Source organism: Citrus sinensis, chromosome 4, assembly GCF_022201045.2.
Source record: "Citrus sinensis cultivar Valencia sweet orange chromosome 4, DVS_A1.0, whole genome shotgun sequence".
Classification (NCBI taxonomy): Eukaryota; Viridiplantae; Streptophyta; class Magnoliopsida; order Sapindales; family Rutaceae; genus Citrus; species Citrus sinensis.
The window spans coordinates 1,240,481-1,268,100 of record NC_068559.1 but is presented as its reverse complement, the minus strand read 5'-3'; the positions used below and the strand labels follow the sequence as shown (position 1 = coordinate 1,268,100).

Below are 27,620 nucleotides of genomic sequence, written 5' to 3'. Positions count from 1 at the left end.
TACATCAACCATGTCCCTTTAGTTTGTACACTAGGTCGCTTCATCTATCACACTTCCCTTTTGGTGGTAGTTTGATTGGTGTAACATCGCTTTTTTTCCAAGCTAAGGCAACTATACAATTGAGGCTAGACGGCCAGATTGAGGCTTCAATGAATTAAAGAGAAATTTTACAGTAGTTGATGTCAAGTTCTTGGTCACATAACCATCAGTCATGATCAATAGATAAACTTTTGTGCCCACTTTCGCTATCATTTACAATACACCTTTGGATTCAGCCCACTCTTTCCTTTATCTGCAATTCATATTAAAAAAAGGGAAATTAAAGGTGTATTTATAAGTAAAAGTTAGGGTTTCAAAAGTAATTAATATTAAGAAAGCCTTGGGTTATATGTTTTATGTTGGGATAAATTTCTATATTTTGAAGTCAATGTCTAGAATTTTAACACAATATTGTAATTTTATATTTACAAGCTTTAGAAAAGAGAGAGAGTGAGCAATAGTGCAAGAAGATTTTATTTTTTGTTACAAATAATAAAAAAATAAACCATTTTATACTAATTCAGTACATTTTGACAACATTATCTCCCATACAAGAAAGTCTTGTACTACATCAATTGTACATCAATTCAATAACATCATTATTCTTTAATTTTAGTACATAAGTTTCCTCATCCTATTCTCATGCTAAGGAATTAATTATCATGTTCCTTTTTTTTGTTGGATGGGAAATGATTAAACTTTTAAGGCCTTATAAGTTCATTTGCCTTGATTATTGGTCTACTTCGACTTAAATTATTTTCGCTAGTGTGGTGCCTTTGAAATAAATTGCACCATCATAGCTTCTAAAATTCACTTTCGATGTCAAAACCTGTAGTTAGTGATAAGCATAAGCCCACATGAGGACGTTTTCGGCGACGGGAAATAAATAATTGAGCTTTTGTTTGGGAGATTTGTAGCCCTTTTTTTTTCCCATATAGGGCCTAGAGTCAAACAGTTAAGTAGCTCACAATTTCGAATTTATAGCAATGAACTAATGATTCCATTTTTTATCGAACCACTTTTTGAATTGATAATGTTGATTTTCTGTACAGAATATTAACTATTTTTATATTTGTTGCGACATTCACGGAGACAACAAATTTTATAAAGAATATGAAACCTTCTAAACTATCATAGACCACTTTTATTTCTTTCCACTTGTGCTTTTATTTAATGTGTTATCATCAATTCGTTTGGAATTTTTTCAACATAACGCAAACGTGATCAGTAAGTCATTGTAGAATTGTTGTAAGATGATGGATATATCCAGATCGTTGAGCGTCAATCATATTGAACTATCCAATTATTGACCGAAATACAAGTTTCATGCAGTATGATTGAAAGAAAACAATGTGACATCCTATCAATGTATTATTATTAGGAAAATTATCATTCGTATATTCTAAATTTACAGTTTTATCAAAAATACTACAACACTTTAAGGGTGTATCAATCATCCACCCTAAATTAACAAAATTTATCTGCCGACCACTAAACTGTTAGCTGTCGTTTGAAAATTAACGAAACTGTAGTGAATTGACGATTTTACCATTAAAAATGATCACTTGTATACCCTTAAAATAACTTATGATCACTTATATACCATAAAATTATCACTTGTATAATATGAAAAGACCAAATTACCCCTTGACGTCATCATATTTAAACGGCAACTAACGGTTTGGTGGATGACAGAGACATTTTATCAACTTAGGATGAACGACTAATATATCCTAAAAGTGTTGTAGTAAACTTAATAACGGAGTAAATTAAAGGTATACGATTGATAATTTCTCTTATTATTATTTACATTATTCATTGAACTGTACTTATGAGTTCAGCTTTTAAGCTAACAAAATCTCCACTCATAAACCCAAACCCATTGGACTGGTAATTTAATGTTGGGCTAGGACTCTGGGCATTCATTGAAGGTACCCACCCATTCAAGCCTCCATGACATACGTTTTTGCTTTCAACGGAAATATGGAATGAAGAGGTAAACGTATTTTTTAATATTAGTTAGAGTTTATTTTCGAGTTGTACTTGATCTATCCTTGGGATGTATATCTAAATTTTTGATAGACTTTAAATTATAATAAGTTCCAAGCTTATTATGATTAATATATATATATATATATATATATATAGATATATATATATATATATATATATTTATTATCTAGTGGATAAATCTATTGGTGAGATTGATTTTTTCTAAAATTTTTAAAAGTGAATGTGACCCATTTGAGTACAAATGTCGATTCAATTTGTCTTGAGCTCTTGTATCTAATTTTACTATCATATCTAATAAGTCGAGGTACATATTTTTAAAAAAAATTATGAATGTAAGTAAATTTGTAACATGCTTTTAAACAAATCCAAGCAACTACCCAACAAATGTTCAAAAGAACCCACCGAGTAAAACTGAAATGATAATTTACAACAGCTCTAACAAAACAATAATGGATTAAAAAAAAAGTAAATTACTCTCCACGCATAATCTTCAAAAAGGGGAAAAAAACAGTAAAAACAATTAACAAGTTTTAGATGCGGTATCGATCGAGTGGGTCGTCTTTGAAGAGAAGACGCTCATGATAGACTCTCCATGCATAATCTTCAAAAGAAAATGACTCAAACAATTTTCTCCCTTCTTCATCATCATGGCTTTGGCCTTGGCCTTCACTATTGTTGTTATCATCTTCGGTATTCTCAGCATCGTCGCCATGATTGTTATTACTAATATCAAGCTTGGGAATGAGTGGGAAGACGACGCTGTCAATTGGAAGAGTCACAAGTAGTATCATTGATATGCTATCATCTGATTTGCTTTTCTCATCCCCCACACCACCCATTGGCCTCCCCGATCTCACTTTCTTTGTCTTTCCATTGGTCCATACCTATCATTTAACCCACATTCAATATAAGAAAATTTGTTATTAATTTAAGGGAATCCCCAATGAAGATGTCCTTATGTTTTAAGAATACTGGCTGAGATTAAGTTGCACTGTTTAATTACAATTAGTGTCAAATTAGAGCTTGCACAAAGTAGTCTAGCTTAATTATATCTATTTTTAAAAATACAGACTTACGAAGTTAGGAATTCATATTCACCCGAGCATACTAAAAAAAAAAATTGAATGTCCTAATAATACAAAGCTTTGATGAGTAGTTACATTGGCAAAAATTTAAGATTTTTTTTTTAGAAGATTTGAGATAGTGACATTCAATTATTATTTATTAACGCGATATATAAATAAATCTGGGAAAAAAAAATTAGCATGTATAAATGATATAAATCTGAAATAAGTCAAATTTGAACTACCTTATAAAATTCCCACGAGCCAACTTTAATTAATTAAAAAAAAGTGATAGAGAAAAGAGACGTACGGTGATGCAACATACATTGAAGACTCACCAAATCAAATAATTTCGGTTTAACTTATATCTACTCATCTGGAAATTGATTGAGTCATGCTTATAACACACATTATTATGAATTTCTAAAAATTAATAATTTAATTATGCTTACTTATCAAACACAAATACGTTAAATGTCGAAATTATTGCTTTTTAATTTGCCATGTGGTTGTTTTTGTGGCCCCTTCTTTTACGTGTTTTAAGTTAAGTGGGTCCAATTCACGGCTCAGAGAACTGTTTGAATTGCTGCTCCAAATAATTGCATAATAATTGCAAAAGAGTAGTGCGAGAGAGAAAATCACGAGAGAAAGATCAAATAATTTTGTTCATTCTCAACCTACTTACTCTCTTTCTACCTTTTAATTGTTTCTCTCATTTTTCTCTCGTTCTTTTCTCCTCCAAATATTTTCCATTACAAAATAGCAAAATTATTTAAGAGTTAAAAACTTACTTGAGCTATGTCGCCAAGTGTGACTAAAATAGAGTCCACTTCTGCTGAAATCGGAACCGAACCCGCATCAGCTATCAACGTGTGTTTCGAAGGCCGGATTTGGTAATGTAACCCAACTATATACGGGTAAAATCCACCCGAAAGGACCGGCTTATTCCCATGCAGATTCTTAGACATCCACAATAAAGAACAATACCGGGTCGGGTCATCTCCCAACGGGTTCTGAAACCCTAATGCTGCCGCCAGCATTTCAAAGATCTTCAAGCCAACTTTCTCCATAGCCCGAGTGAACTCACGTAGGGAAGTTAAGTTCAACTCGTTCGAGTCGGAATAACAAGCTGAATCTAAACAAAACGACTCGCCGTTTCCTTCTTCATCTTCTTCTTCCTCAGCTTCATAACCCAGAGGCCAGTTCTTCGGGAAACACGATAGTTTTTTATCTCTTTCAAGTTCAAAGAGAGAGAGAGCTTCTAGCTCAGCTGAGTGAGCGAGTTGAGACGATATGCCATGGTTAGTGAGTTGGAAGAAACCGAGTTGGGAAGCTGAAGAGAGGATCTGTTCATTACGGTTAGGATTTGATAGTGAGATGAGAGGAGGACGCGTGGCCGAAGGAGAGCGAGTGCGGGTATTTGGAAGGGAAAGAGTGGGAGATGGGAGGCTGTGGAGGAGCCGGGAGAGGGCATCTGCGGCGGGGGATGCTGACGTGGATGGGTGGTTGTTGGAGGGCGTCGGTGGAGGTGCCGCGCCGCCGCCGACGCAAATGTTTGGCAAGTGGAGTTGTCGTTGTTGCTTGTGAGCTGAGGATGCCATCATTGCGAAGGAGATAAGAAAAATTATGCAGCTGTGTATTGATATTTGATAATACAAGACATATATAGAGATCGGTATGTGATCACACACGTGTGTGATTGAGCCAATTGGGAAACGAATTTGTGTGCATGGGCCATGAGCAACCAAATAAATAAATGGTATTATTTCAAAAATTCAATTCAATTCATTAATATTAAAAGCGAGAGGAGGGGAATAACAATATATGATATAATATTAGTTATTTGTTTTTGGGAAATTTTATGTGAACTAATGTATTCTAGAATCTAGTACGCGAGTGGCATGCAGAATTGGACGAGTCAAGATGTTCGTATGATTTTGGTGGCAAATTGTCTTTATCAAAGCTTGTCATCGCTTGCAAAAATGTGTGTCAAAGTTTTAATTTATAACCAGCAATTGACAACTGAAAATTGGAACGCGGTTATGTCCTTCTATGTAAGAACTTTATTCTTATGAGTAACATTATTTCATTTTTTAACACGTCACGTACTTTAATAGTTGAGTTGAGAAAGTCTTTGTCGGTCCTTAAGTCCAAATTATATGTGCGCTCTTTCAATAAAATCATACCGCATGCATTTAATTTAAGATTAAATGCAAATGGGTAAATTTGATGTTACCATCCGCATGGAATAATAATTTTAAAATATCATTCAAATTATTATAAACTAAAGCTGGCAAAATGAGCCATTGGGTCGTATTTATGTCGTGTTAAATTTAAGTCAACCTAAACATGAATCATTTAATAATCATGTCAAAATATTAAGATTCAAATATGGTACGGAAAATAAACGGGTTAATTAATAACCCATTTAGTATCTATTTATTTAACATATGTTATGTATACCCCCAAAATATTACACATTTATACTATTAAAGTTATATATATTATATGTATGTATGTATGTGTAATATTATATTATATTTCGATATCATAAAATATGCATGTGTACCAATATTTACACACTTACACTATTAAAGTTCTAAATATATATAATATTTTATAAATAAAACATTGTCTATATGTCCATCCTTCTAAAAAAAAAGAAAAAGAAAGCGATAATCATGTCGAATATTTGAGTTTTATTGACAAGAACTTAAAAATTAATTTAAAATATAAGATATAATTGTGTCATTGGTCGGGTAAATGAGTAAAGAATGTTAACCCTAACCCGACACGAAAAAAATCATGTAAACCCGAACCTGACTCATTTAATGATCGTGTCAAATTCGACGATACATACCCATTTATTCGTGTCATGTTCGTGAAGGGTAATCGGATCGTGTTAAATTTTACCAACTCTATTATAAACCTCAACTAATCTTTTTTTTTTAATTTAAAAGATAATTGAGAAATGGGTCGGTGATGAAAATTATTGTCTTCTTAACAAACATAGAGGATACAATTAAAATTTATAATAGCTTAGTGATTTTTAAAGATTATCATTTTACGAGAGATAATCCAAAATTAACCTAATATAAGTGTACTTTCTTAAAGACATTGATGGCATAAAAGTTTGTTGAAGACTCCTAGGAGCTTCTTAAATATCAGTTCATTATGAGCTTCCTAATTTTATTGCTTTCCTCTATTTTTTTCTTCAATAAAATAGTGAGCATTCATATTTATTTGTGAGGTAGAGGGTTCGAATTTTCACATGAGCACGAGAGCTTTAATTATTTATTATTTTCTTTAGCTTTAAATTTCTTATTAGACTTCAGTTTTGATACATCAAAATTTTTTAGGTTTGAGGATGACTGGTTGAGGTCGGGTGCGAGATTTTTTTTTTGAATTTCTATCTAGATTATTTTTTAAGTTCGAGGATGAGTGATGATGAGTTTTTGTGAGTGAGAGAGTGTTCATTTATTTCTAATTTTCTGTAGTTTAAAATTTTTTAACTTTAATACGTTGAGGCAAATCACGACAGACATTGAGTTAGACTTCAGGTCCTAACAAATATATTCAGTCATATTTAACGTTATCTGCATTATACTATAATGTAATATTAAAAAATTAACAATATTAGCTGGTGTTTAATTCACCTTTGGACTATATATGGTGTATACGGTTACCAGAAATATATTAATTGAAAAGTAAATCAATTAGCTTAATTAATATTGTTTAATTATCCGAGTTGATAACACATGAGACTCAATTGCGAAGGGACTCCACCCAGTGCAGTATCTTTTTGTTCTTTTTTTTAAAAATTGTTAAGTTGCCCAAAATATTCGCAACTTTATTGCTGGTAGTGGCAGTCTGTTGCCTTGTTGCGGGGATATTATTGCTGCTGCAGGTTTGTAGCAGATTTTGGGTCGCACGAGTTCTGTTTTTCTTTGTTGTTATGCTTATATAAATATGTTCCATCTAATTTTATAATTATATAAACTATAAAGGCTACCAAATCCATGTACTTTTGTATGTCACGCTTATCTGTCATCCAAGATTTTACATTAATTATTTTATCCAGAGACTGTAAAAGTTCAGTTCTCAATTGGAGCAGAGGCATTAGGCATAGTTTTTCTTCAGATTGGAACCCTAAATTTTGATACCGAGAACTAACATATATGAACGACAGACTAACATATCAACTACATCAATATTATTATCAAGTATAAATTTATTATTAATTATATATGCAAGTATCATATATCAATTAATATATATATTTCATTATCATGTATTGCTAACAAATAATAAGAAATGGCCAATTTTTGGGAATATTACCGACGAATCCATGGCGATACTTTTTTTTTGTTAAATTTTTAATTTTGGTTTTGTTGGCCCAAGATAATTGTTATTTTATAACAAAGACAAATGGCGAGATTGACGGCATGCTTCGAGCAATCATACAAAATTAAAAATAGCTTGGATCGGTTCAGCAGAAAATGGAAATTAAAATTCAAGCTTGTACGGCGTTTTGATTCTTGACTTATAATAAAATAAGTTTAACCTTTCAATTTGTCTAATAAGGTGGCCTGTTCTTCAGGATCATTAAGAATGATTATATATAGTTTGTTAATCTAAACACTTTTTATATTAACAATATATAAATGGAAACTGACAAAAAAATGTAAATTTTCACACGTCTAATAACTTATTAATGCTTAAAACGATCCATATTATTGATTAATAAGTTATTATAATTAGAGCCAATTCTTTGAGTTCAATGAACGTAAAGTTTTTCTTTACTAATTAAAGATAAAAACAACAGATTATAAATAAATTTATTTGACACATACTCCGCTCAATATCCAGAATCACAAGTTGGTAATTAGAAGTTTGTGAAATGCTTAAAACTTCAAGATGTAAGATATAAGAAAGAAATTATATTATCAAATACCGCAAATTAATATATTCATATGCAAAAAGCAGATAAAGTAATTAATGCATTTTAAAAATTTTTGGAAAAAATGTGGAGGTGTGCGTAACCCTAACCTCTAGAATTATTCATTCTGTCAAGCTAGGGCTTTAAACACCACCAAGATGATCGATCTAAGGAGTTGGGTAAGCACAAAGCTATTTAGAAGAATGCTCTGTGAATCAGAAACTCGTCTCCTCCATGTAAGTAGAAGTTTTCACTCGTTTCAAAAGATCAATTAAAAAAGAAAAAAAGAATGAAAGAGATGAAGAATTGGTGTGTTCTGTGCAATTAATTTATGCAAGCTACATAATAAGAAATTAAAGATAATTAATAAAAATTTGAACTTGAAATTACTAACATGATAAGGTGACAGCTATGGAATAAACTCAATAAGGAGAAGAAGATAAGAGATGAGAGTTATCTTCAAGTCTTTGAAGCTGCAGTTATAATAAATCCAAGCCACCGCCAAATTATTCGAATATTCTCGATGCAAGGGTATATTTCCCTATTTACCCCTTCGGATATGGTTAAATAACATTTATTAATAGTATGGCTTCGCTCTCTCCAATGTTTTGAGTTGCGGGCGGCCCCTTCCCATTCTTATTGAATACCAAAAAAAAAAATTGATGTAAAGAACAAAATATTGTGGGAATGCTACTCTAAGAATAAAATTATTAGTTCTAAGAGAAATTAAAAAAAAAAATTCAAAAGTATACCACTAATAACTTGATTATGACACAACAAGAAGTAAATGCAGTTTAAATTTTTTTTTTTTTTTTTTTTTGGCGGGGGAGAGTGAGGGTAGATGTTACGGGTAAGGTTATTTGCACTATAAAATTACTCTAAATACTCTTATTTTAATAAAATAATTTATTACAAAATCACCCATCATATAAATTACTATTAAGGATAATTTATTTATGACCCAATACAATTTAATTACTTTAAACACTCATAGAATACACTCAATATTTAACATATAATATTTTATATCTAACATCTTAAAAAATAATTCATGGAACAACAAATCAATATTTTAAATAATTTTGAAGATTAAATATTTGTAAGAGTTACATTTTTTAAGAAATAAAATAAGCTGAAATTATTGTAAAGGTGCTCATATTTTTTGTCTTTGATTTTTTTTTAAAAAATAAAAGCACTCTAAACCTAATAACCTAGTCAACATCTTCTTCTTCTTCTTTTTTTGGTCAGATTACAATTTAGTTTTTAATTATTATTAGGGTAGTGAAAGTCTATACTTCTTGATCTTAAAGAAATTATAGGTGCAAAAATGATATGGAATGCATTCTTTGATTAACGAAAACTAATAAATAAAATTATTTTTAAAAATCTATTTAAAACTTGACTAAGTTTCATTATTGCAAGTTATGTTATATTTATTTAAAAAAAAATCTTTGAGTGTGCTGAATTTTTATTGGTGTTTTGAATAAATTAATTTAAATGATTTAAGTGGATATTTTTCTTAATATTTTAAAGAGTGTATAAAATAAAAATTAATTTTTTAAATTTAGTAAATAAGTGTATAGAATGTTTAGAATAATTTTTAGAATACAATGTTAAAGATGAAAAGTCAATTTTTGCGCTGATGGATACCAATCAAATCAATCAAACGGTGACTAAAAGAGCTACTTAGTGGGTCCCTAGATACAATCACCTCATCGATTCCACGTCAGATTCCCGCATCACAAACATTCGAATCACAAAACTTCCAACCCCCGATAAAAATTCTCCTCCATCGCGCCAATATCCTCAATTGCACCAAAACTGGAAACGAACAAACCGAAAACAAACTTCAATTGTTTTGTAAACAGACTTTGGAAAATCAGCAAATCCGTTGTCGTTTCGAAAATGTTCACCAAAATTTTTAAAAAAGCCACCAAGCAACCGTCACCTCCTCGTCAGGTTCTCAATTCATTTCTTCATACGAATCGTTACAATTATTTAATATATAAAATTTGTGAATAATTCGCTACAATGCATAAAAAGCTCTTGTATAAGAGATGCGTTTGGAAATATAAGTGCTTTTAGATAGCCATTGCTTCTTTTGTCTTTGAGATCATCATTTTTTTTTCATTTTATTTTTTGTAAAGATGTTTAATTAATCACAGCATTTATGGAATTCTTCCACAGAATGATGAGATAAAGGAAAATCTGACATCAAAGGACTTTGATCCACGTGTCACTCTCCACTATGGAATCCCCTCAACTGCATCAATTCTGGCTTTTGATCACGTTCAATCCCTCTTGGCAATCGGAACACAGTGAGTTGATATTTTTGTTTGGTAACGTTAAGAATGAGCGTTCAATTGATAAAAGAAACTGGCTTGCACTTGGCCATTGCCTTACTCATTGGAATTGAGCAGTTTTGCATTTGGTTATTGAAGCTGGCTGGTGTGCACTTTATTTTACAAAATTTAGTTTATTGGCGTTCATTAATCTCTGGTTCTTTATATTCACCGCAGAGATGGTAGGATAAAAGTGATTGGTGGTGATAATATTGAAGGCCTTCTTGTATCTCCGAAGCAGTTAGCCTTTAAGCATTTGGAGGTTCGTGCTTTATACGTTTGTTTCTGTTTTGTGCTCCTGGTGGATATATTAAATGCATGATCAGAGAAGTTGGTTATTCAAATTTCACTATGCTTGGATTTTTTTCCCTTTTTAAAAAAAAATCTTTGCGCACCATTTTTATGACAGCACAAAAATATGGCATTTTTTTATTTCATATTTGTGGCAGTTCCTACAAAATCAGGGTTTTTTGGTCAGTATCTCCAGTGGAAATGAAATTCAGGTACTGATTCTTCGTTTTCGGAGCTGCAATTGTCTGGTTATAAGGTACTCTAGTATTACTCTGTTAGGAATTATTATATCTTCATCCAGTGCAAATGTCTGGCAAAGTTGCTTACAAAAGTGTACTTTTAGCCATTTCCTTCTTACTTTCTTCCCCTTTCCATGGACAGAATGATTGGATTATTAATAGTTTGTTGGTTTTGACAGCTGTGGGATTTAGAAGCCAGGAGAATAACTTCTACTTTACCATGGGAGTCCAATATAACTGCTTTCTCTGTTATCTTTGGCACCAGTTACATGTATAACGGTTGATTTTCTTTTAGCATATTGCATTTCAGTTGTCATTGATTGGCTGCAAGTTATAGTCTAAATATTGTAACTTGCTATTGATGTTGGTACCTCCTCATTACATTTAGGTACATTGGAGATGAGTATGGAATGGTGTATGTATTGAAGTATGATACTGAAGAAGGAAAATTAATACATTCACCGTATTATGTTCCGAAAGATGTTATAGAAGGTAAAGGCTTTACTTTCGGCGCCAGTGAATAAAGGCTTTACTTTTGGCACCAGTGAATTTACTTTGAGATGAATATGCATTCTTAGAGTCCTGAGCCATGCATCAATTTTTTTCTTTTCTAATTGCAGTCCAATTGTAGTCACTTCTTTGATTGATTTTTCTTCACATTGATGATTTTAAAGAGCAGAGATATAATGGAGTTGGTAACATGGTATGAAGAGTTCTTCTGTCAATTTTTCCATAGTTTATTGTTCCTTTTCATCCATAAAACCTATCTTATGCGAACAAGAAACTGCCTGTTTGAGGGTTCTGCTCTTGGTCTAATTCTGGACACATTTTACTTCTACTTTGTTTCTTAAAAGGAATCTAATTGATGGTTCATTATTTTAAAATAATTTATCTAGAACTACTAACAAAGTAGAAAATCGAGACATTTTCCTGAAATTCTTGTTACTTCACAGTTCTTTCAGTGGCCTGTCCTATCTTCTTGAGTTGAAAATTAGGCATACTAAATTTACTTATGTCTATTTGGTCAATTATTCTGTTTTCAACTTCAGAATCATTTGTATTAGCTATACAATACCCAACATCTAAACAATGCTACTATCTTTCTCAATTCTGCAGAAGCTGCTAGTATTCAATCATCTATTGTTGGAGTTCTGCCCCAACCATATTCAGAGGGAAAAAGGCAAGGCAGCCTTCAATGCTTCTCTTCTCTTTTACTGCATGCCACCTGATGAGTCTGGTTTCATTGATTTCATCATCAGAAGCAAACTTCGTTTCTTTGTTGAAATCAGGTTACTGCAATTTCAAAAGCATGTGAACTCCACATTGGGATTCAGTCAGTGTGTTAGTTGAGACATCTTGAGCTGCAATTACTCTTTTCTAAGTCTCAGTAATCAAGGTGTTCATGGACTGCGTAGGTACACAATTTACAGAACTTAAGTAGGTATAGGTGCCTCTGACGCTGGAAATGGAACTCGAACCCGAGCTCCATTGTGGTTTTTGTATGCTGGTAACATTGATGCAAGATAGAGAAAATGGATCTTGGTGTCTCCTTTGCTTGGAGATTTACTGAGTTGCATCACTTATTGTGATGTCATACTGGGTTATTCTATAATACTATGTGACCCCGGCTGAAGCTGCTAGTAGAATGACCAATTTTACAAATTCTGTTAGGATTATTCCCAGGAGATGGATATGTACTTTCCTTTAACAAGCCTGAGGAAAACACTATACCAAAAAATGGAACTTGATACTAGAAAAAAAAATAAACCATTTCTATTGCGGTTTTTTCCCCTTATTTTGAAGCATTAAAAGAATTTCCTTTTGCAGATTGCTGCTTGTATATGCGAATGGCTTGATTATTCTTTGGGATGTTTCTGAAGATAAAGTTGTCCTAGTTAGGGGGAGTAAAGATCTTCAATTGAAGACTCAAATAGTTGATGATCCTTCAAAAAATGCCAGTCATGATCTTTCTGAAACCGTATCAGACAATGAACAAGTGGAGAAAGAGATAAGCTCTCTCTGTTGGGCATCTAATGATGGGTCAGTTCTTGCGGTTGGTTATGTAGATGGAGATATATTGTTTTGGAACTTACACACTGCAGCCTCTACCAAAGATCGGAAATCTGAAAATTCATCTGCTGATTTTAGTAAACTACAATTATCATCAGGAAACAGAAGACTCCCTGTCATCACTTTGCATTGGTCTGCAGAGAGATCCCGTAATGATTGCCGTGGCCAACTCTTTGTCTATGGTGGTGATGAAATTGGGTCTGAAGAAGTCCTAACAGTACTCTTCTTAACCCGAATAATAACTTTTTACATTCTGCTCATAGTTAAGTCTTATGTTATTGTCCAATTCAATATAATAATGGTGGAAGGCGTCTTATTTTCAATTGTTTGAGTCAACATTATATCTCTTTGTATCTTTGGCGAACAGTGATGGAATTTCTAGTCTCCTATGTCCATGAAATATCATTTTTCATGTAAGCTTAGAATTATAATTCCTTTTTTTCTCTTCTGCAGATGTTGTACCTGAACTGGTCTTCTAGAATAGAAAGTTTGAAATGCATTGGCCGTGTAGACCTTGAACTTAAAGGTTCTTTTGTTGATATGGTTCTATTACTTAATGGCATGAATGAAAGTCATGGCACCATGCCATGTGTATTGACAAACCCAGGAAAACTACATGTTTATGATAGACCACGCTTTTCTTCTAAAAAATCTGAAGAGAGGAAAAATATTTCTTCTTCTTCATTGCAGTATCCCATTCTCATACCCACCATTGAACCGGACATGACAGTGGGAAAGTTGTGTATGGTATGTAGAAATGGGAAGCTGTCAGTAGAACTTTCAAAGGTATTATTAGATTTAGAGATTTCTTGAGAGACATTGGATAGATTCAAAATTCATCTGCAATTTCTGCTGTTGATTTATTACCAGCTGTTAAATTAGGTTCACTTTGTTTGATTAGACTCTCTCAGCTGCGAAAGTTCGAGCATCACATACACCATCAACTCAGTTGACAGGGAGTACTACAAAGTGGCCTTTGACCGGCGGGATTCCCTGCCAATTATATGATGCTGAAGATTATCTGGTTGAGAGATTATATATAGCAGGTTACAGAGATGGATCTATTCGAATATGGGATGCCACATATCCCACTCTGTCACTTATTCACGTTTTAGGATCTGAGGTTGGTTGAGTTATATCAGTTTTGTGATTTCTTATTGGGGATTGTTATGTACAACTTTGGCTGTTGTTATTGGGGTTATTAATCCAGATCATATTACTTTGATTGGGACATTCTTGCTTGATGGAGCATGTATTGTCTGATGGGCAGCTGCCAGGTATCAGAACAGCTACAGAAAGTGAATCAGTATCAGCACTGGAATTTTGCTCCGTCACTTTAAATTTAGCCATTGGCAGTTCTAGTGGCTTGGTAAGAGCATTTTTTGGGTGTCTTCTCATAATGTCAGCAGATGTAATCGTCTAAAGACCTTTTTTTTTTCCCTTTTTTCTTGGAGAGTATGTAGGTTTGGTTATATAATCTCATCAAGAGTTCAAACGAAGAAACCTTGAACTTAGTGACAGAAACCGGAAAAGAAGGTTGGGTTTGCATATACTTATGTCATTTCTTATAATTGTTAGATCAGTAGTGTTATGGCTGTCAGGAACTTTGTCTGGTAATGGTTCAAATCATATAGACAACTTGGATCAGTCTAGTTGGCTGGTTTTAGAAGTACAACAGATAAAGCTAATTTCAATTTTGTAATTAATTCTCCATATACACTGTTTTCAGTCTTATTTATGAATTTTGCTGCATAACTTGCCTGCAGTTCACATTTTGCCCGGTGGGGATGGGCCTCAATGCAAGGCTTTATTTTCTGTCCTCAATTCTCCCATATGCAACCTCAAATTTTCAAATTTTGGAGCCAGACTTGCCGTAGGATTTGAATGTAGCCAAGTGAGGATCAATTTTTTTGTTTTGTTCTTTGATACTGTGCTTTCTAGCTTGTGTTGAGTGGCAGTACGGCCTAGGATTTACTTTTTCACATTCGTATTTCAGGTCGCAATGCTTGACATCAGTACATTCTCAGTTTTATTTATTACAGATAGTTTATCCAACTCAAATTCCCCTGTACTGTATCTGGCTGTGAAATCACTCTCTGACACAAGTAACTTGACAATAAGTCCAAAAGACTCGGATATCAACTCTTCAAATGACACCAAGAAGGAGACGTTGTTCTTTATGACCAAGGATGCACATATTGTTGTTTGTGATAGCACCACAGGTCATATACTTTTCTCCCGGTCAATACATCATCAGGAGTCAAATGCGATTTATATGTGCATTATAGGCAAGTATTTTCAGTTGTGAAAGAGAATAAAATTTCTTTTTTGCATTTCGAGTTATATCTTCCTGATACAAGCATTCATGCAGAGGGTGGGAATTTTTTCTCTGAAACTTCCAGTGAGAAACAGTCATTGAACGCACCTCAAAATAGCAAAGCTACTAGTGAACCTGATCAAACAAATGCCAACACTGGAAGTGATCCAGTTGTAGCTGAACTTGAAACCTCTACTGAAGCCACATATTTGGAGCGGATATTCGAGCACTTGTTTGTTTTACTTTGTTATGAAGATGCATTGTGGTTGTACCCTTTGAAATCTTTGATTCAGGTGCCTCTGGTTTCTCATTAATTTGTTTGAAGTTCATGATTTTTCTATCTCCACTTGACAAGAAGTAAAATTGCCTATTTCTAGGGGCATACTGACTCCATTCACAAGGTGAATCTTTTAAAGCCTTGTTGTTGGACTACAAGCTTTAAGAAAAATGAGAAAGAGTGTGGTCTAGTTGTACTTTATCAAACTGGGGATATTGAGATAAGGTAAAGTTCATGTAAACTGCAATTCTTGTTGATGTGGATGCTGTAAAATATCTTATGTTTCAAAAACCAAATCCCTTTCACTTATTCAAAGAGGAAATAGATATATGTAGCACCAAATTTTTTCATAGGTTTTTGAATCTTGGCATATTCTGCCCAATTATTTGAAACTTATTTTTATTATTAGTATTTTTCTTTTTATCATTTGACAGGTTTTTGCCATACCTTGAAGTAGGAGGAGAGACTTCTCTAATGTCACTACTAAGGTGGAACTATAAAACTAATATGGAGGACACACTATGTTCGTCTGATAGTGGGGAAATTGTCCTGGTTGATTTTTCTTCGTTTTCCTTATTTTTTATCTTTTTTTCTAAATTGACCAGATATTTATCCATACGGTATCATACAATACCAGCTTAACATTGATCCATGTCCCTAAATTATGTCACAATTTAATTGTTGTCAAAGCGGTTGCTTTTCTCTTTTAGATGCCAAGCAGACTAGTGATAGAATCATACTAATATCACATGATATTTGTGTGTATTCGCATGTATTTTGGCGTCGCCAATCAGTTTTTGCTTTGGGTTATATTGTCTAGTACGTGATTTTTACATTTTTCTTTTGCAGATAAATGGATTTGAATTTGCTTTCATGTCACTGTTTTCCTGGGAAAATGATTTCAGGTCTCTCTCTCTTCTCCTAGTCCTTCCAGCCCGTTCCTCTCTTCCTTTGTGTGTGCATTATACTGCATCCGGTTATATGCCTAGAGTAGATTCTCCCAGTAATTTCATATGAATCTTTGCCTTGTTTCAGGATTCCAGAGTCTTTCCCCCATCTTCATGATAAGGTCCTTGAAGCTGCAGCTGACGCCACTATCGATTTATCTCCTGCTCAGAGGAAAGAAGAGGTTGATATTTAGGCTCTTTGTCTTTGCTTCTATATAGAATGTGGGATTCTGTGTCTAATTTCCACGGTCACAGGGCACTGCCCTTGGGATTTTAGGTGGGATTATTAAGGGCTTCAAAGCAGATAAGGCGGAACAAAATGTACTTATCCCAGAAGTTAGTAACAAGACTTGTGCACACTTAGACAGCATATTCTCGAACCCACCATTCTTAAAGCCATCCACGGACATTCCAGATGATAAAGGAGTCATTGAACTTAACATAGGTTCTCTATCTCTTACTCTGATCTTTCTCCTTTGGCACTTTCTCCCTCCTTCTCTGACTGTGTTACCAATATGCTTCAGATGACATTGACATTGATGGACCTCTAATCGTTACATCTTCGTCCCAAACAAGCAAGAACGATAGAAAAGGTATACTCGTAGATTTGTTTCTTTAACTTTTTGTGTACACCTTACAGTGCTGTTGTGACAGATAAGGGAACGGAGAGGAAAAAATTATTTGAAGGTGCTGCTACTGACACAAAACCTAAATCCAGAACTGTTGATGAAATTAAGGCTAAATATAAAAAATCTGAGGTAATTTCCATTTGAATAATCGGAATTTACTTTTTTTTCTAAATAATACTTTCTAACTTAATCAGTGGTTCCAGGTCCAGGGTACTGCCGCCGCAGCTGCACAAGCAAAGGACAAGCTTGCAGAACGCGGGGAAAAACTCGAGGTAAATCACTTGTTGAGTGTCTAAGGACAACTTTTCGAAAAGCAATAGGGAAGTTTAAGTTTTCTGGAGACTATAACTGTTTTAATAATGGCTCTAAAAGTTCTGAGAGCAAATAATTGACCAATCTTACAAGCCCGACCTTTAGACAATACTGCCTAACCTACCAAAGAAGTATCTCTCACATAATCATACAAATTCGTTGGAATGTGGACGCCAGTATTTAGGCTTTTGGTTTTATAATTTAATTGGCATCTTGAACTGGTAGAGAGGAATAATTTTTTTAAAAAAATTTGGAGGCAACCCGAACTACCTATAGGTGGCTAAACAAAACCAGAGGGCTCAGGCCGCGGTGACGAGCGGAGCCATTCTAAGTGGGGGAGGGGTGTAAGGTCATCCTATGTTCCGGCATCCCCTGATTAAAATTCTAGGCTCTGACCACCATTATGATGGAAAATTATCACATTAATTTTCTCCAGTAAATTTTTTTTTTTGGATTCCTTATTTCATTTCATCAATCTTTTTCCCTTGTTTGTATATACCAGATGCTTCGTGAACGAACTGAAGAACTGCAAAATGGGGCTCAGAACTTCGCAGATTTAGCAGGTGAACTTGCAAAGAGAATGGAGAGGCGCAAATGGTGGCAGCTATAACAAATTCCTTATCATAGTGGCGTTTGAAAGACAAGCCCTCCATGAAGATCTTATAATGCATTGGGATATGGCACCCCTGCAAACTTCGGGTGTTGATGATTCTGATAGTTAACTCCCCATTTCTCTAAACTGTAATTGGTAAAGAATCTTATTGAAATCAGAAATTGGGGGGGTACAGAACTACTAAAATTATACTTGAGACACCTTATGCATTACTTGGAACTTTATTTACATGTTAATGCATAAAATCTCTTTCAATCCTTTTCGAAATTCTTGATATAACAATTGCAGATAGCTTTTCAGCTTCACCTTAGTTATTGCCTGTTCGTGAAAGAAGATCGAAGACAGGCCGCACAATCCTTGAGTATTATTCTCAAAGTGCTTACACAATTCATATTAAAAATGGAAAATATTTCACAGTAGACATATGTAGCTCAAATTGCTCAAATTTCAGTTCGGGAACTGCTTATTCTTGAGTCGTCTCAAATATTTGAAGGACTAAGGTTCATGTCATTTATCTGTCGGGTCATGCTTTGGCAGTCAGGTTCATGTCATTTATCTGTCGGGTCATGCTTTGGCAGTCAGGTTCATGTCATTTATCTGTCGGGTCATGCTTTGGCAGTCATCGCCACTCAGTAGTGCATAGAATGAACTGCATTCATGAAGGAAGATATTCGCAATTGATCCTTCTGAATACCATCCGAGGCACAAATGCCGCTACTAACATCAACTCCATTAGGTTTCAGGATAGAAAGAGCTTCACAAACATTTTCAGGGTTGATCCCTCCAGCCAAGAGCCATCCATGTTTGCTTTGAATTGGTGGTAACATAAACTGGGTCCAATTAAATCCTCTGCCACTGCACAGAGTATCAGAAAGATTTCATATAAAATGAACTTCAAGAACAATACTACAAGAAGCAAGATTTTCCTTTTACCTGCCACCCTTTGCACTATCCACAAGAACCCAATCAACCAAAGAGCACTCTTCATCAGAAATCAGGTTCAGTAGGTCCCCATTTTCGTTTGCATGAAGTACATATATTATTCTGTTTTTTTGCACTAAATCTGGAAATGCTGATCGAGAACCATCTCCATGAAGCTACACAACCTCAGAGCATAAAATGTAACTATTTGAACATTGTCATGTTAATTGCAATCAAGAGCAGAAGTAAATGCAAACCTGCAAAAATTCAAGGTCTGCGGAATCAGAAGCTCTTAACATTGTCTCGGCGTCATCATCCACAAACACCCCAACTGGCTCTGCCCCGTATTCTCTCGCAACTTTCGAAATCTCTTTTGCAACCGAAAGTGAAACTGAACGTTTGGAGTCGGGCCAAAGAATCATCCCAATGAAATTAGCACCAGCTTCTGCTGCCAAAGCAGCATCTTTGGCTGATGTAATTCCACACATCTTAACCAAAGGCGGTTTCTTTTCACTTTGTTCAGTTTTAGAAGAAAATTTGCCGTTGTGGGCAGAACTGCAGGTAATCTTATTCTTTGCAAACGACCCATTCCTTAGCAAGCATAGTCTTTTCACTTCCGTGGCCCCTGTAAATGCAAGAAAATCACTGACCTTGCAATAAATGTCATGCTAAAAATAAGAACAAAATGTAAAATTAAATCACCTTGGATATGCCTCTTGTGCAACTCAAAAATTTTGGGCTGAAAGTGACCATTAGTAGTATTCAACCCTGTAAAAGATGAATGCAGTTAATAAAAAAATCATGCATTAATATATACAGCGCAAAAATATTAGAACCCAGAAAACTCATGGCATATAAAACAATAACGTTTCTTTGGGGAAATTCATCGAACAGTAAATACGCAAATCACCCAAACACGCTCAAGGAGGGATAGAGAAATCGACCGGTGGTCATATTGCTCTATGTTCAGAATATGGGAATGCTTTGCATATCTTGTTGGGAGATGTAACTTGGCAGCGAGTTGTCAAAAGTTACCCGCCAAATGATAGTAACTGTTACTGTTTAAATAACGATGAACTTATAATGCAGCTATGGGAAAATGACACATTCGCCTCCGTATTTAACACCTCTCGTTAAGATAAAATTTCGGCCCAATCTTTATATGCAGCCAGCGGGCCCCGCTGATAATGATATTTTGTTTTTTGGTAGATTTTCTCCAAAGCTTCTATTTGATATTTCTCGGTCAAATTTTAGTGTTATTAAGTTTCTTCTGTATGATAATAAACGTTGGTTTGAATGTGGATTACTATATATTACAAGCATGGCATGTTGATACTTGTCGTTCAAAAAATTATATTCTTATAAGGAAAAGGTCAAATATTAGACATATAATTTAAACACTCCAAAACTACCATTGATTCAGTCAAATATTCGTATCATAATGCTTTGAATGCTAATATTTTAATTATTTAATTAAGAAGTCACATTCACAGTACCACACTAATTCCTCTAATTATCCAAGTAAATCATTAGACAATGGAGAGAATATGCTATCCAGTTTTTAAAAAAATTGCAATCGGTGGAAAAAAATTATTCACGATCCACCTACCTTGCAATACATTTGTAACTATCACAAAATTTTTATCACTTAATACATTTGTGATAAGTAATAGGGAAATTATCATTCGTATACCCTATATTTACTCTGTTATAAAAAATACTACAATACTTTGAGGGTGTATCAATCGTCCAGCCTTAGTTGACAAAATGTATCAGCCGACCACCAAACCGTTAGCTGCCGTTTGAAAGTTAACGGAATTACAGTGAATTGACGATTTTACCCTTGAAAATTATCACTTGTATACCCTTAAATTCTCTTTTTATCAATTGTATACCCTTAAATTATCACTTGTATCATATGGAAAGACCAAATTACCCTTCTGACGTCATCATACTTAAACAACAACTAACAGTTTGTTAGTCAGTTGATACATTTTGTCAACTTATGGTGGACGATTGATACACCCTCAAAGTGTTGTAGTATTTTTGATAATGGAGTAAACTAAGGATATACAAATGATAATTTTCCTAAATAATATCGGGTGCGTTTGAGATTAAGGTTGTGCAATTATAGTTTTTAAATTACAGCACTAAAATATTTAATAAATACTAACTGCTGTAACTTAAAAGATATGTTAATATGATTTTACATTTATATAATAAAAAATTTATTATATCGTTAATAATTTTATCAAAATTATTATTTAAAATTTATATTTATTATATATTATTAATTTTTATTTCATAACCATAATTCTTTTTCACAACAATTATAACTAAAAAATTATAACGTCACAATTTCAAACCTACCCATCATTCTCTATGCCAACCCATTTGCTTAATCGTATTGCCAATGCAGGGAGAGTCTTGGAGATTATTTCTCCTTGTTGTCAGCTTCAGACAGCATTAAAGAACAGCATTAATTGTGTTGGTGACTCAAGATTCAAAAGAAGCATGCAAGAAATTTCTTCCCAAATGAAAAATAAAAATAAATAAATAATGATGATGTATGGCTAAGAATTGGTCTTTGTGGGCGGCTGATCATTACAGGACAGCTTCTCATTCGGAGTGACCAGGGCAAGACGGAGCAGAAGTAAAAGTATGGGGACCCCACACGTCATTTTGATGACGTTTGGATAAAATTTTCCCAGCAGCAATTTCCTGGAAAATCCTTGGCAGTGAGACAGCCGCCAGCTTCAAGTAAAATTATTGACATTTGGGCGGCCAAGTTCATTGCCAGAGCTCAAGTGTTGTACTGATTCACTACTCGCTTGCCCTTTTGAGAACTATGACGCTGCTTCTGAATAAAGTTTTATTCGAAGAAAACATTCCATAAACGAGTTTATGCAAATATTTTAGGTGTCTGTACTTGTCTCTTCAGCATATAAATTTACAGAAAAAGGACATCCAAGCCTCCTAACGTTTCAGGAGTAGACACGAAGAATTCCTTCTAATTTGGGCTGCTGCAGTCAGCCAATCAACACCAGCACATATGGCTTCTCCGTTGCTCCGCTCACAAAACCAGTTTCACTATCAGTATGAAAATATGCTTGATGGCTTCAAATAATAGAAATCACTGACAATAAAGTGAGATTTGTGAGTCCATTTTTAAAATCTTTTCCGAAATTTATATATATAGAAGTGATACAATATCTTCTATTGTTTCATTTCAGCTTCAATATAATCTTTCTTTTTGCTAATAATTAAAATGGAAGGGAAAAAAAATCACATTCCAGAAGATTTAAAAGAATAGAGAGCACTGAACAAGTACTAGCATTGAAACAAATAGTATTATATTTTGTAGATTACAGTGGGAATCATCAAAAGATTACACAATGTAGGGAAAGGGCTTTAGACCTCTTTCCATGTAAGAGTGTAAAAACAATTAACAAATCTTTCTTTAAGCTAAACTATTAATGATATGAGCAGGGCCTCATTTATGCTCACTATATTCTCTCTTTTTTAGCTCCTACAACTTTAGCTACAAACGTGGAATCTAAGAAGAATTCAAAGAATATGAATTTGGTCAGAATAAGGTAGGAGCACATAGCTGTTTTCATTATGCCACCATCTGCTCCTGTTCTATGTACATTTGCTCCATCCATGGATTGTATTGCTGCTTCTCTGCACCAAACAATCCCTGTCCTTCTGGCGTAACATCTTTCACCAAGGAATTAACCCAGGACACATCTGGCTCATCAACATTCGATGATGATGGAGTGAAGCCTTTTGTTGTTGGGGTTGTTATATTGTTGCTACGAAACCCGAATGAAGCTGACTTCTTAAGTTTGTTCAGCTCATCTCCTTGAACTCCCCAATCCAGTTTCCCATCAGGGGAGCTCCAATCTGATAGATTAGAGGATCTCATAGTCGGAGGGTTAGAAACCATGCTGAGACCAGCACGACTGGTCACTGCTCCACGATCAATAAAACTCTGGCTTCGCTTTGTAAAGGCAGAAGACCTTGAATTCATCACTGCAGCTGCCACTGCAGCCGAAGAATCAAACCCAAATGATGAAGGTTTTCTCACTGGAGAGGATGAGAGGTTGGCAGCTGGATAGCTTGCACGAAGTTGGTTCATGTTTTGGCGCATTTGAAGCCCGGTTGGAGATTGCAACTGAGTTGGCGTTGATTGTTTCTGTGACATTCCCTGCAACTGAGACAACATAGAAGGATCAAGAGATTCGAAAACTTCGTCAAGGTTTCGATTCACATCTCCAATCCTACTGTATTCCTTGCTCCAAGAAGATGGGGAGGAGAGACTAGATATCTCATCCAATAATTGTTGCTGCAAATTGCTAGTGCGATTTTCTAGCCCAAGCAACAAGTCCAAATCTCTTGCACTAAAAGTGGTCTTCAACCTGCTACCTGGCAACTGCAAGGCCGGTGGAGTAAGATTAACTTTGTTCTGCCACAAGTTTCCACTCTTGGGAGAGGAAGCAGCAGCCAAGGGAGACATTGGTGGAGTTGAAGTAGCGGGCAATGGCATAGATGCTGACCCAAGAGACAAGGGACTCAAAGTCGTCATGTCCACTGCACTGGCTGAAACAGGGCTAGGTGAAGGCATAGCTGAACCCGTGGATGCATATACAGGGCGCAACTCTTCGGGCTTGTGAGCAAAGAAACAGACTTTGCGCGCGCAGCCGATCTCATCCTTGCAAAGTCTGGTTCTGTACTGGGCAGGATGTAGCCAGGACTCAAAAACTCCATGAGCATACTCACATCCATCCCCCTTGGGGCATGCCCCCTTACGGAACTCAGGGCAGGGGACACAGGTGTAAGGATACTTCCTAGGATCTCTCCTCCTAGCATTCTCACCCGGATGAACAAATGGGCACTCTGTCCAATCATGTGAATAAGCCCTCGAGCATGGCTTTATCTTAAAAGCGTACATTCTAAAATCATCAGTTCCATAAACTCCATTGTTTATATCAGGCAATGATACATCAATTGGGTACTCTTTCTTCTCAGTTCCATCTTTTGATAACTGAGGCACAGGAATATTCACCAATTCTTCTTCTTCAAAAATAGTATGATCGCCTTTCAACAATAACTCTATTGCCCTTTTTCTTGAATGGAGTGGTGATTTCATAGCAACTGGAATGAGATCAACTGGCTTATTCCCATACACATCAACACAGTTAACATCAGCAGATGCACTGAGTAAGAGCTTGACCACCTCAAAGGAAGAGTTGGCACCACCAGCAACAGCACAGTGAAGGGCAGTGAAACCATCAGAACCACAGGCCCTATTCACATTAACTTTGCCTGTTTCAATAACATATTTCAATACCGCAACACTTCCAAACATGGCAGCAATCATGATTGGGGTCCTCTCTTCAAATCCCATCTTTTTTGATCCAATTCTCCTACCATACCAGAAGCTGGGCTCATCAACATCAAAACCCTTCTCTTCTATTTCTCTCTTAAAGGCAGAGATATCGTCAGAAGCTGACAATTCCAGCAAAATTGAGGATTTGTTATACAAGGCACCATCTTTTAGCTTGGGGAGTCCACCTTCCATGAGGAAATTTGAGCTGCAGAATTTACTATTTGAATACCCAATTCCTGCATATTCATAAACAACAACAATTTAATATGGCACCCAATTTAAAGTTCAAACCATAGTAAAGAAGTAAAATAAGAGAAAGATTATAGCATAGAATGGATGAAGCACATATAAAAGTTCTTCTTGGTTGACGTAAAAAATACAAGAAAGCAAAATAAAATTACTTTACCCTTGACCTGAAAAGTTGTGACCCTTAATAGTGGTGAGATACAAATAAAATAGAAACGAAGAAACTTTATACCATAAAATTTAAAATTTTCGCATAGATCATTTAATATTCCTCAATTACATCAACAAATAGATTTATTTAATATAAAAAGAACAAAAATCAAGCAATGATTATACGATAGTAAGCTCCAAAGCAAAGACTTCGTCCCCTAAGACAAATTTATAGAAACAAATACTAAAAACACAAGAGAACAAGCCAATAAACTCAACACAAGCAACCCCGGAAACCCAAAAAGTAAAATCTACCATCAAAAGAAACCCATTAACGCACCAAGTACAATACATACAAAGCAATCAATCCTTAAGAATTACATGCTAAATTGGAAAAAAAATCAGACTTTAACTGAAAAAAAAAAAAAAACCAAAATGCCCAACAAGTACAACACAAACATAAGCCAAGAGTTTTGTTCATATATTGCTCAAAAGAAAAAAAAAACATACCTATGAGTAGAGCTTGATAAGTTGATAAGATTCTTTGATTCTTTAAGAGTGTTAATTTTATAGAAGAAGAGGAACAAAAAGACTCAGCTTTTGAGAAATGACTTGTGTGAAGTGAGAGACTAAGGTAAGGGGGGTGAGGGCCTTTTTATGTGTTTCTTTGAAGAGAAGAAGGGAGGAGGAAGGTGAGGAAGGTGAGGAAGGTGAGTGAGGGACTTTGAGACTTTTCTTCGTCTCTGTTTCCTCTTTTGGTCAAAGTCAATGCTTCAAAGGCAGGGCCACTGCTTTAGTTTTAGTTTAGTTTTTGGTTTGGTTTCTTTCCTGTTAAGAATTGAAATGAAATGAAATGAAATGAAACTCAAATACAAATGCAAATGCAAACACAAGTGATTGGGTCCTATTTTACGCTGTGATATATCTAACGGGTTTCATGGGTTGTCAGTCACCTTTGTTTGTGCCAATTTCTCTAATAAGCTTACGCGCGCTTCGCTCTCTGCCTCCCACTCCTCTACTGATTTATGGGTTTAATGATTTTGGGATCCCTCAAGTTTTTAAATTTTCTCACATAATAACACAGTTTAGGTACTTATATCAATAGGTCTCCATTTAGTTGGGGTGACCATTTGAGCCGGAATATTGTCCCAATTTATTGGGCCAACTCATTTATCAATTAAGTCAACAATTTAAAGTACTCACCTTGCCAACTATTCCTCATTAAATTTTATCTTAATATGTTATACACACAGGGACTAGAGTTGGCAAATTAAGAACTTAGACTCGACTTTTTCAGGTGTAGATTCAAGTTCATTAGAGTAAACGTGCTTGGACTGGACTTGAGCTTTTGCTTATTTTTTAAAATTTTTTAAAAATTATTGTAAACTTAAAATGAGTTAATAATAATCAAATTATTAGAATAAATAATGAATTAAAGAAAATAAATATAACAAATCAAACAAATAATTTTATCGTGAATGTGTCGGTATGTTGAGACTTGAAATCAAAATGAGACTTGATTTATATATTGGCGGTAAGAGTTCAACTCGTTTAATAATCATGTCATTTTATGTCAAAATCCGTTTAAAAATCATGTCATTTTATGTCAACACAAACTTATCTATTTCTATTATGCTGATGTTAGGTTGATCTATTGTTCTAAAAAATTATCACTTATACATACCCAACATCATAATGGAGTAAGTAAGATATCTTCGTTAATTATAGAGTCTTTTGTATTTTACTGTTTGAATAAATGTTCTAGTGCTTTGATCATATTCACGTAGAAGTTAAAGACGGGTTTACCACAAAAAGCAAAAAGCATTTTATTATTTAAGAAAATATAGAAAAAGGAGGGCTGTACTGTAAATGTCATTACTATCCTTTTCTTTTTGTAACGAGTTGGTTGTCATCAGCTGAGGGGTGCGAGTGGGGGACAACTGGACAAGGAAAAGAAAGCTGGAAGCAAGTGGGAGTGCGGGAGTGAGAAACGCGTTGAAATTGCTAATTTATCAGGTGGGTGACGCCTGACTCACCCTTCCACTACGCAAAATATGGACCAGCGTAGCTGCGACGCTCTCCAATTATTTGTTTGTTTGTTTATTGTTTCTATTCGGGCACGCCATAAATGTTAACCACGTTGACGATTGATTCCCCGTCTACACACGGAGTCCACAGACTTGACTTATTGCGCGTTCTCTGTACAGTTCGTAAAGTTAATCATTGCAATCCCATGATTTGCTCATCAAACTTACAGCTTTATTTGATTACCACCTCTACGGATAGATATCACCATACAATACGATATTTGTCGATGGTACAAAAGATGGTACAGTACTATTCTTATCAATTCAATAGATATACAATTCAAACATCTGGGTGCTGCTAAGTTACAGATTCTGTAACTTACAGCTCACCCAAAATAAATTTTACACAACCCCTGAATTGTTTGAATAACAACACTTAGAGGTGTAAAGAAACTAGTTTTTGGGTGGTTGTATGTTACAGATTCTGTAACATAGAAAGGTCCCAAAAATCTACCAAAACTAGCTAAAAAATAGGAGGTCATTAATATTTAAATGGATGTTCACCCCAGAAGAAGAAACAATTAATATTTAAATCCCTAAAAAGACTTGGAACTTGCTCATAACTTTTGTTGAAGGACAAGCCGCTAGCGCAACTTCATGGTGGCTTTCGATCATCAAAGTTTGAAGATAAGATTTGTTGATACGTTGTCTATCACATACCTGTCACAGGTGCAAGGAATCATGGTCTCTTGTTGTGGTCAAATATGATGAGCTGTTTGACTCTGATTAGAC

General features: G+C 34.7%; 4 protein-coding genes across 5 annotated transcripts; 1 reads left to right on the top strand and 3 right to left on the bottom strand.

Annotated features, from left to right (window-relative positions):
• Positions 1-2,437: 2,437 nt before the first annotated feature.
• Positions 2,438-4,914, bottom strand: LOC102626725 (gibberellin 2-beta-dioxygenase 2). Its single transcript, XM_006486243.4, has 2 exons — positions 3,908-4,914; positions 2,438-2,936 (listed from the first exon to the last, which is right to left on the bottom strand). Exons 1-2 carry the CDS (start codon positions 4,718-4,720, stop codon positions 2,583-2,585), a joined length of 1,167 nt encoding a protein of 388 aa, XP_006486306.1. The 5' UTR covers positions 4,721-4,914; the 3' UTR covers positions 2,438-2,582.
• Positions 4,915-9,700: 4,786 nt separating this feature from the next.
• On the top strand, positions 9,701-18,350 carry LOC102617119 (uncharacterized). Its single transcript, XM_052440181.1, has 24 exons — positions 9,701-10,014; positions 10,243-10,373; positions 10,575-10,659; positions 10,847-10,900; positions 11,155-11,198; positions 11,316-11,419; positions 12,044-12,107; positions 12,755-13,214; positions 13,451-13,783; positions 13,899-14,120; positions 14,268-14,366; positions 14,461-14,533; positions 14,764-14,891; positions 14,994-15,285; positions 15,369-15,607; positions 15,692-15,816; positions 16,026-16,143; positions 16,441-16,496; positions 16,627-16,720; positions 16,794-16,983; positions 17,063-17,131; positions 17,193-17,296; positions 17,371-17,439; positions 17,982-18,350. The coding sequence occupies exons 1-24, from the start codon at positions 9,961-9,963 to the stop codon at positions 18,087-18,089; spliced, it is 3,315 nt and encodes a 1,104-aa protein (XP_052296141.1). The 5' UTR covers positions 9,701-9,960; the 3' UTR covers positions 18,090-18,350.
• Positions 18,351-18,422: 72 nt separating this feature from the next.
• LOC102627010 (N-(5'-phosphoribosyl)anthranilate isomerase 1, chloroplastic) lies at positions 18,423-20,228 on the bottom strand. Of its 2 annotated transcripts, none has more exons than XM_052440180.1 (5): positions 19,924-20,228; positions 19,716-19,781; positions 19,271-19,638; positions 19,026-19,189; positions 18,423-18,947 (listed from the first exon to the last, which is right to left on the bottom strand). In XM_052440180.1, exons 3-5 carry the CDS (start codon positions 19,499-19,501, stop codon positions 18,722-18,724), a joined length of 621 nt encoding a protein of 206 aa, XP_052296140.1. In that variant the 5' UTR covers positions 19,502-19,638; positions 19,716-19,781; positions 19,924-20,228; the 3' UTR covers positions 18,423-18,721. The 2 variants fall into 2 exon arrangements, with proteins under 2 accessions (XP_052296140.1, XP_006486307.1); XM_006486244.4 differs by having other exon boundaries at positions 19,958-20,228.
• Positions 20,229-22,344: 2,116 nt separating this feature from the next.
• LOC102627293 (zinc finger CCCH domain-containing protein 29) lies at positions 22,345-25,523 on the bottom strand. Its single transcript, XM_006486245.4, has 2 exons — positions 25,312-25,523; positions 22,345-24,641 (listed from the first exon to the last, which is right to left on the bottom strand). The coding sequence occupies exon 2, from the start codon at positions 24,595-24,597 to the stop codon at positions 22,633-22,635; it is 1,965 nt and encodes a 654-aa protein (XP_006486308.1). The 5' UTR covers positions 24,598-24,641; positions 25,312-25,523; the 3' UTR covers positions 22,345-22,632.
• Positions 25,524-27,620: the final 2,097 nt, after the last annotated feature.

What these genes read in the sequence shown, in the direction of transcription:
- LOC102626725 (XM_006486243.4), bottom strand. Translation starts at nt 4,720, where the DNA reads ATGATGGCATCCTCAGCTCACAAGCAACAACGACAACTCCACTTGCCA. An exon ending in CACTTGGCGACATAGCTCAA is followed by an intron (nt 2,937 to 3,907) that starts GTAAGTTTTTAA and finishes GTTAAATGATAG; the next exon opens with GTATGGACCAATGGAAAGAC.
- LOC102617119 (XM_052440181.1), top strand. Translation starts at nt 9,961, where the DNA reads ATGTTCACCAAAATTTTTAAAAAAGCCACCAAGCAACCGTCACCTCCT. An exon ending in CTGCTCAGAGGAAAGAAGAG is followed by an intron (nt 16,721 to 16,793) that starts GTTGATATTTAG and finishes CCACGGTCACAG; the next exon opens with GGCACTGCCCTTGGGATTTT. An exon ending in CTAAATATAAAAAATCTGAG is followed by an intron (nt 17,297 to 17,370) that starts GTAATTTCCATT and finishes CAGTGGTTCCAG; the next exon opens with GTCCAGGGTACTGCCGCCGC.
- LOC102627010 (XM_006486244.4), bottom strand. An exon ending in GCACAAGAGGCATATCCAAG is followed by an intron (nt 19,639 to 19,715) that starts GTGATTTAATTT and finishes TTGCATTTACAG; the next exon opens with GGGCCACGGAAGTGAAAAGA. An exon ending in CAGACCTTGAATTTTTGCAG is followed by an intron (nt 19,190 to 19,270) that starts GTTTGCATTTAC and finishes GAGGTTGTGTAG; the next exon opens with CTTCATGGAGATGGTTCTCG.
- LOC102627293 (XM_006486245.4), bottom strand. Translation starts at nt 24,597, where the DNA reads ATGGAAGGTGGACTCCCCAAGCTAAAAGATGGTGCCTTGTATAACAAA.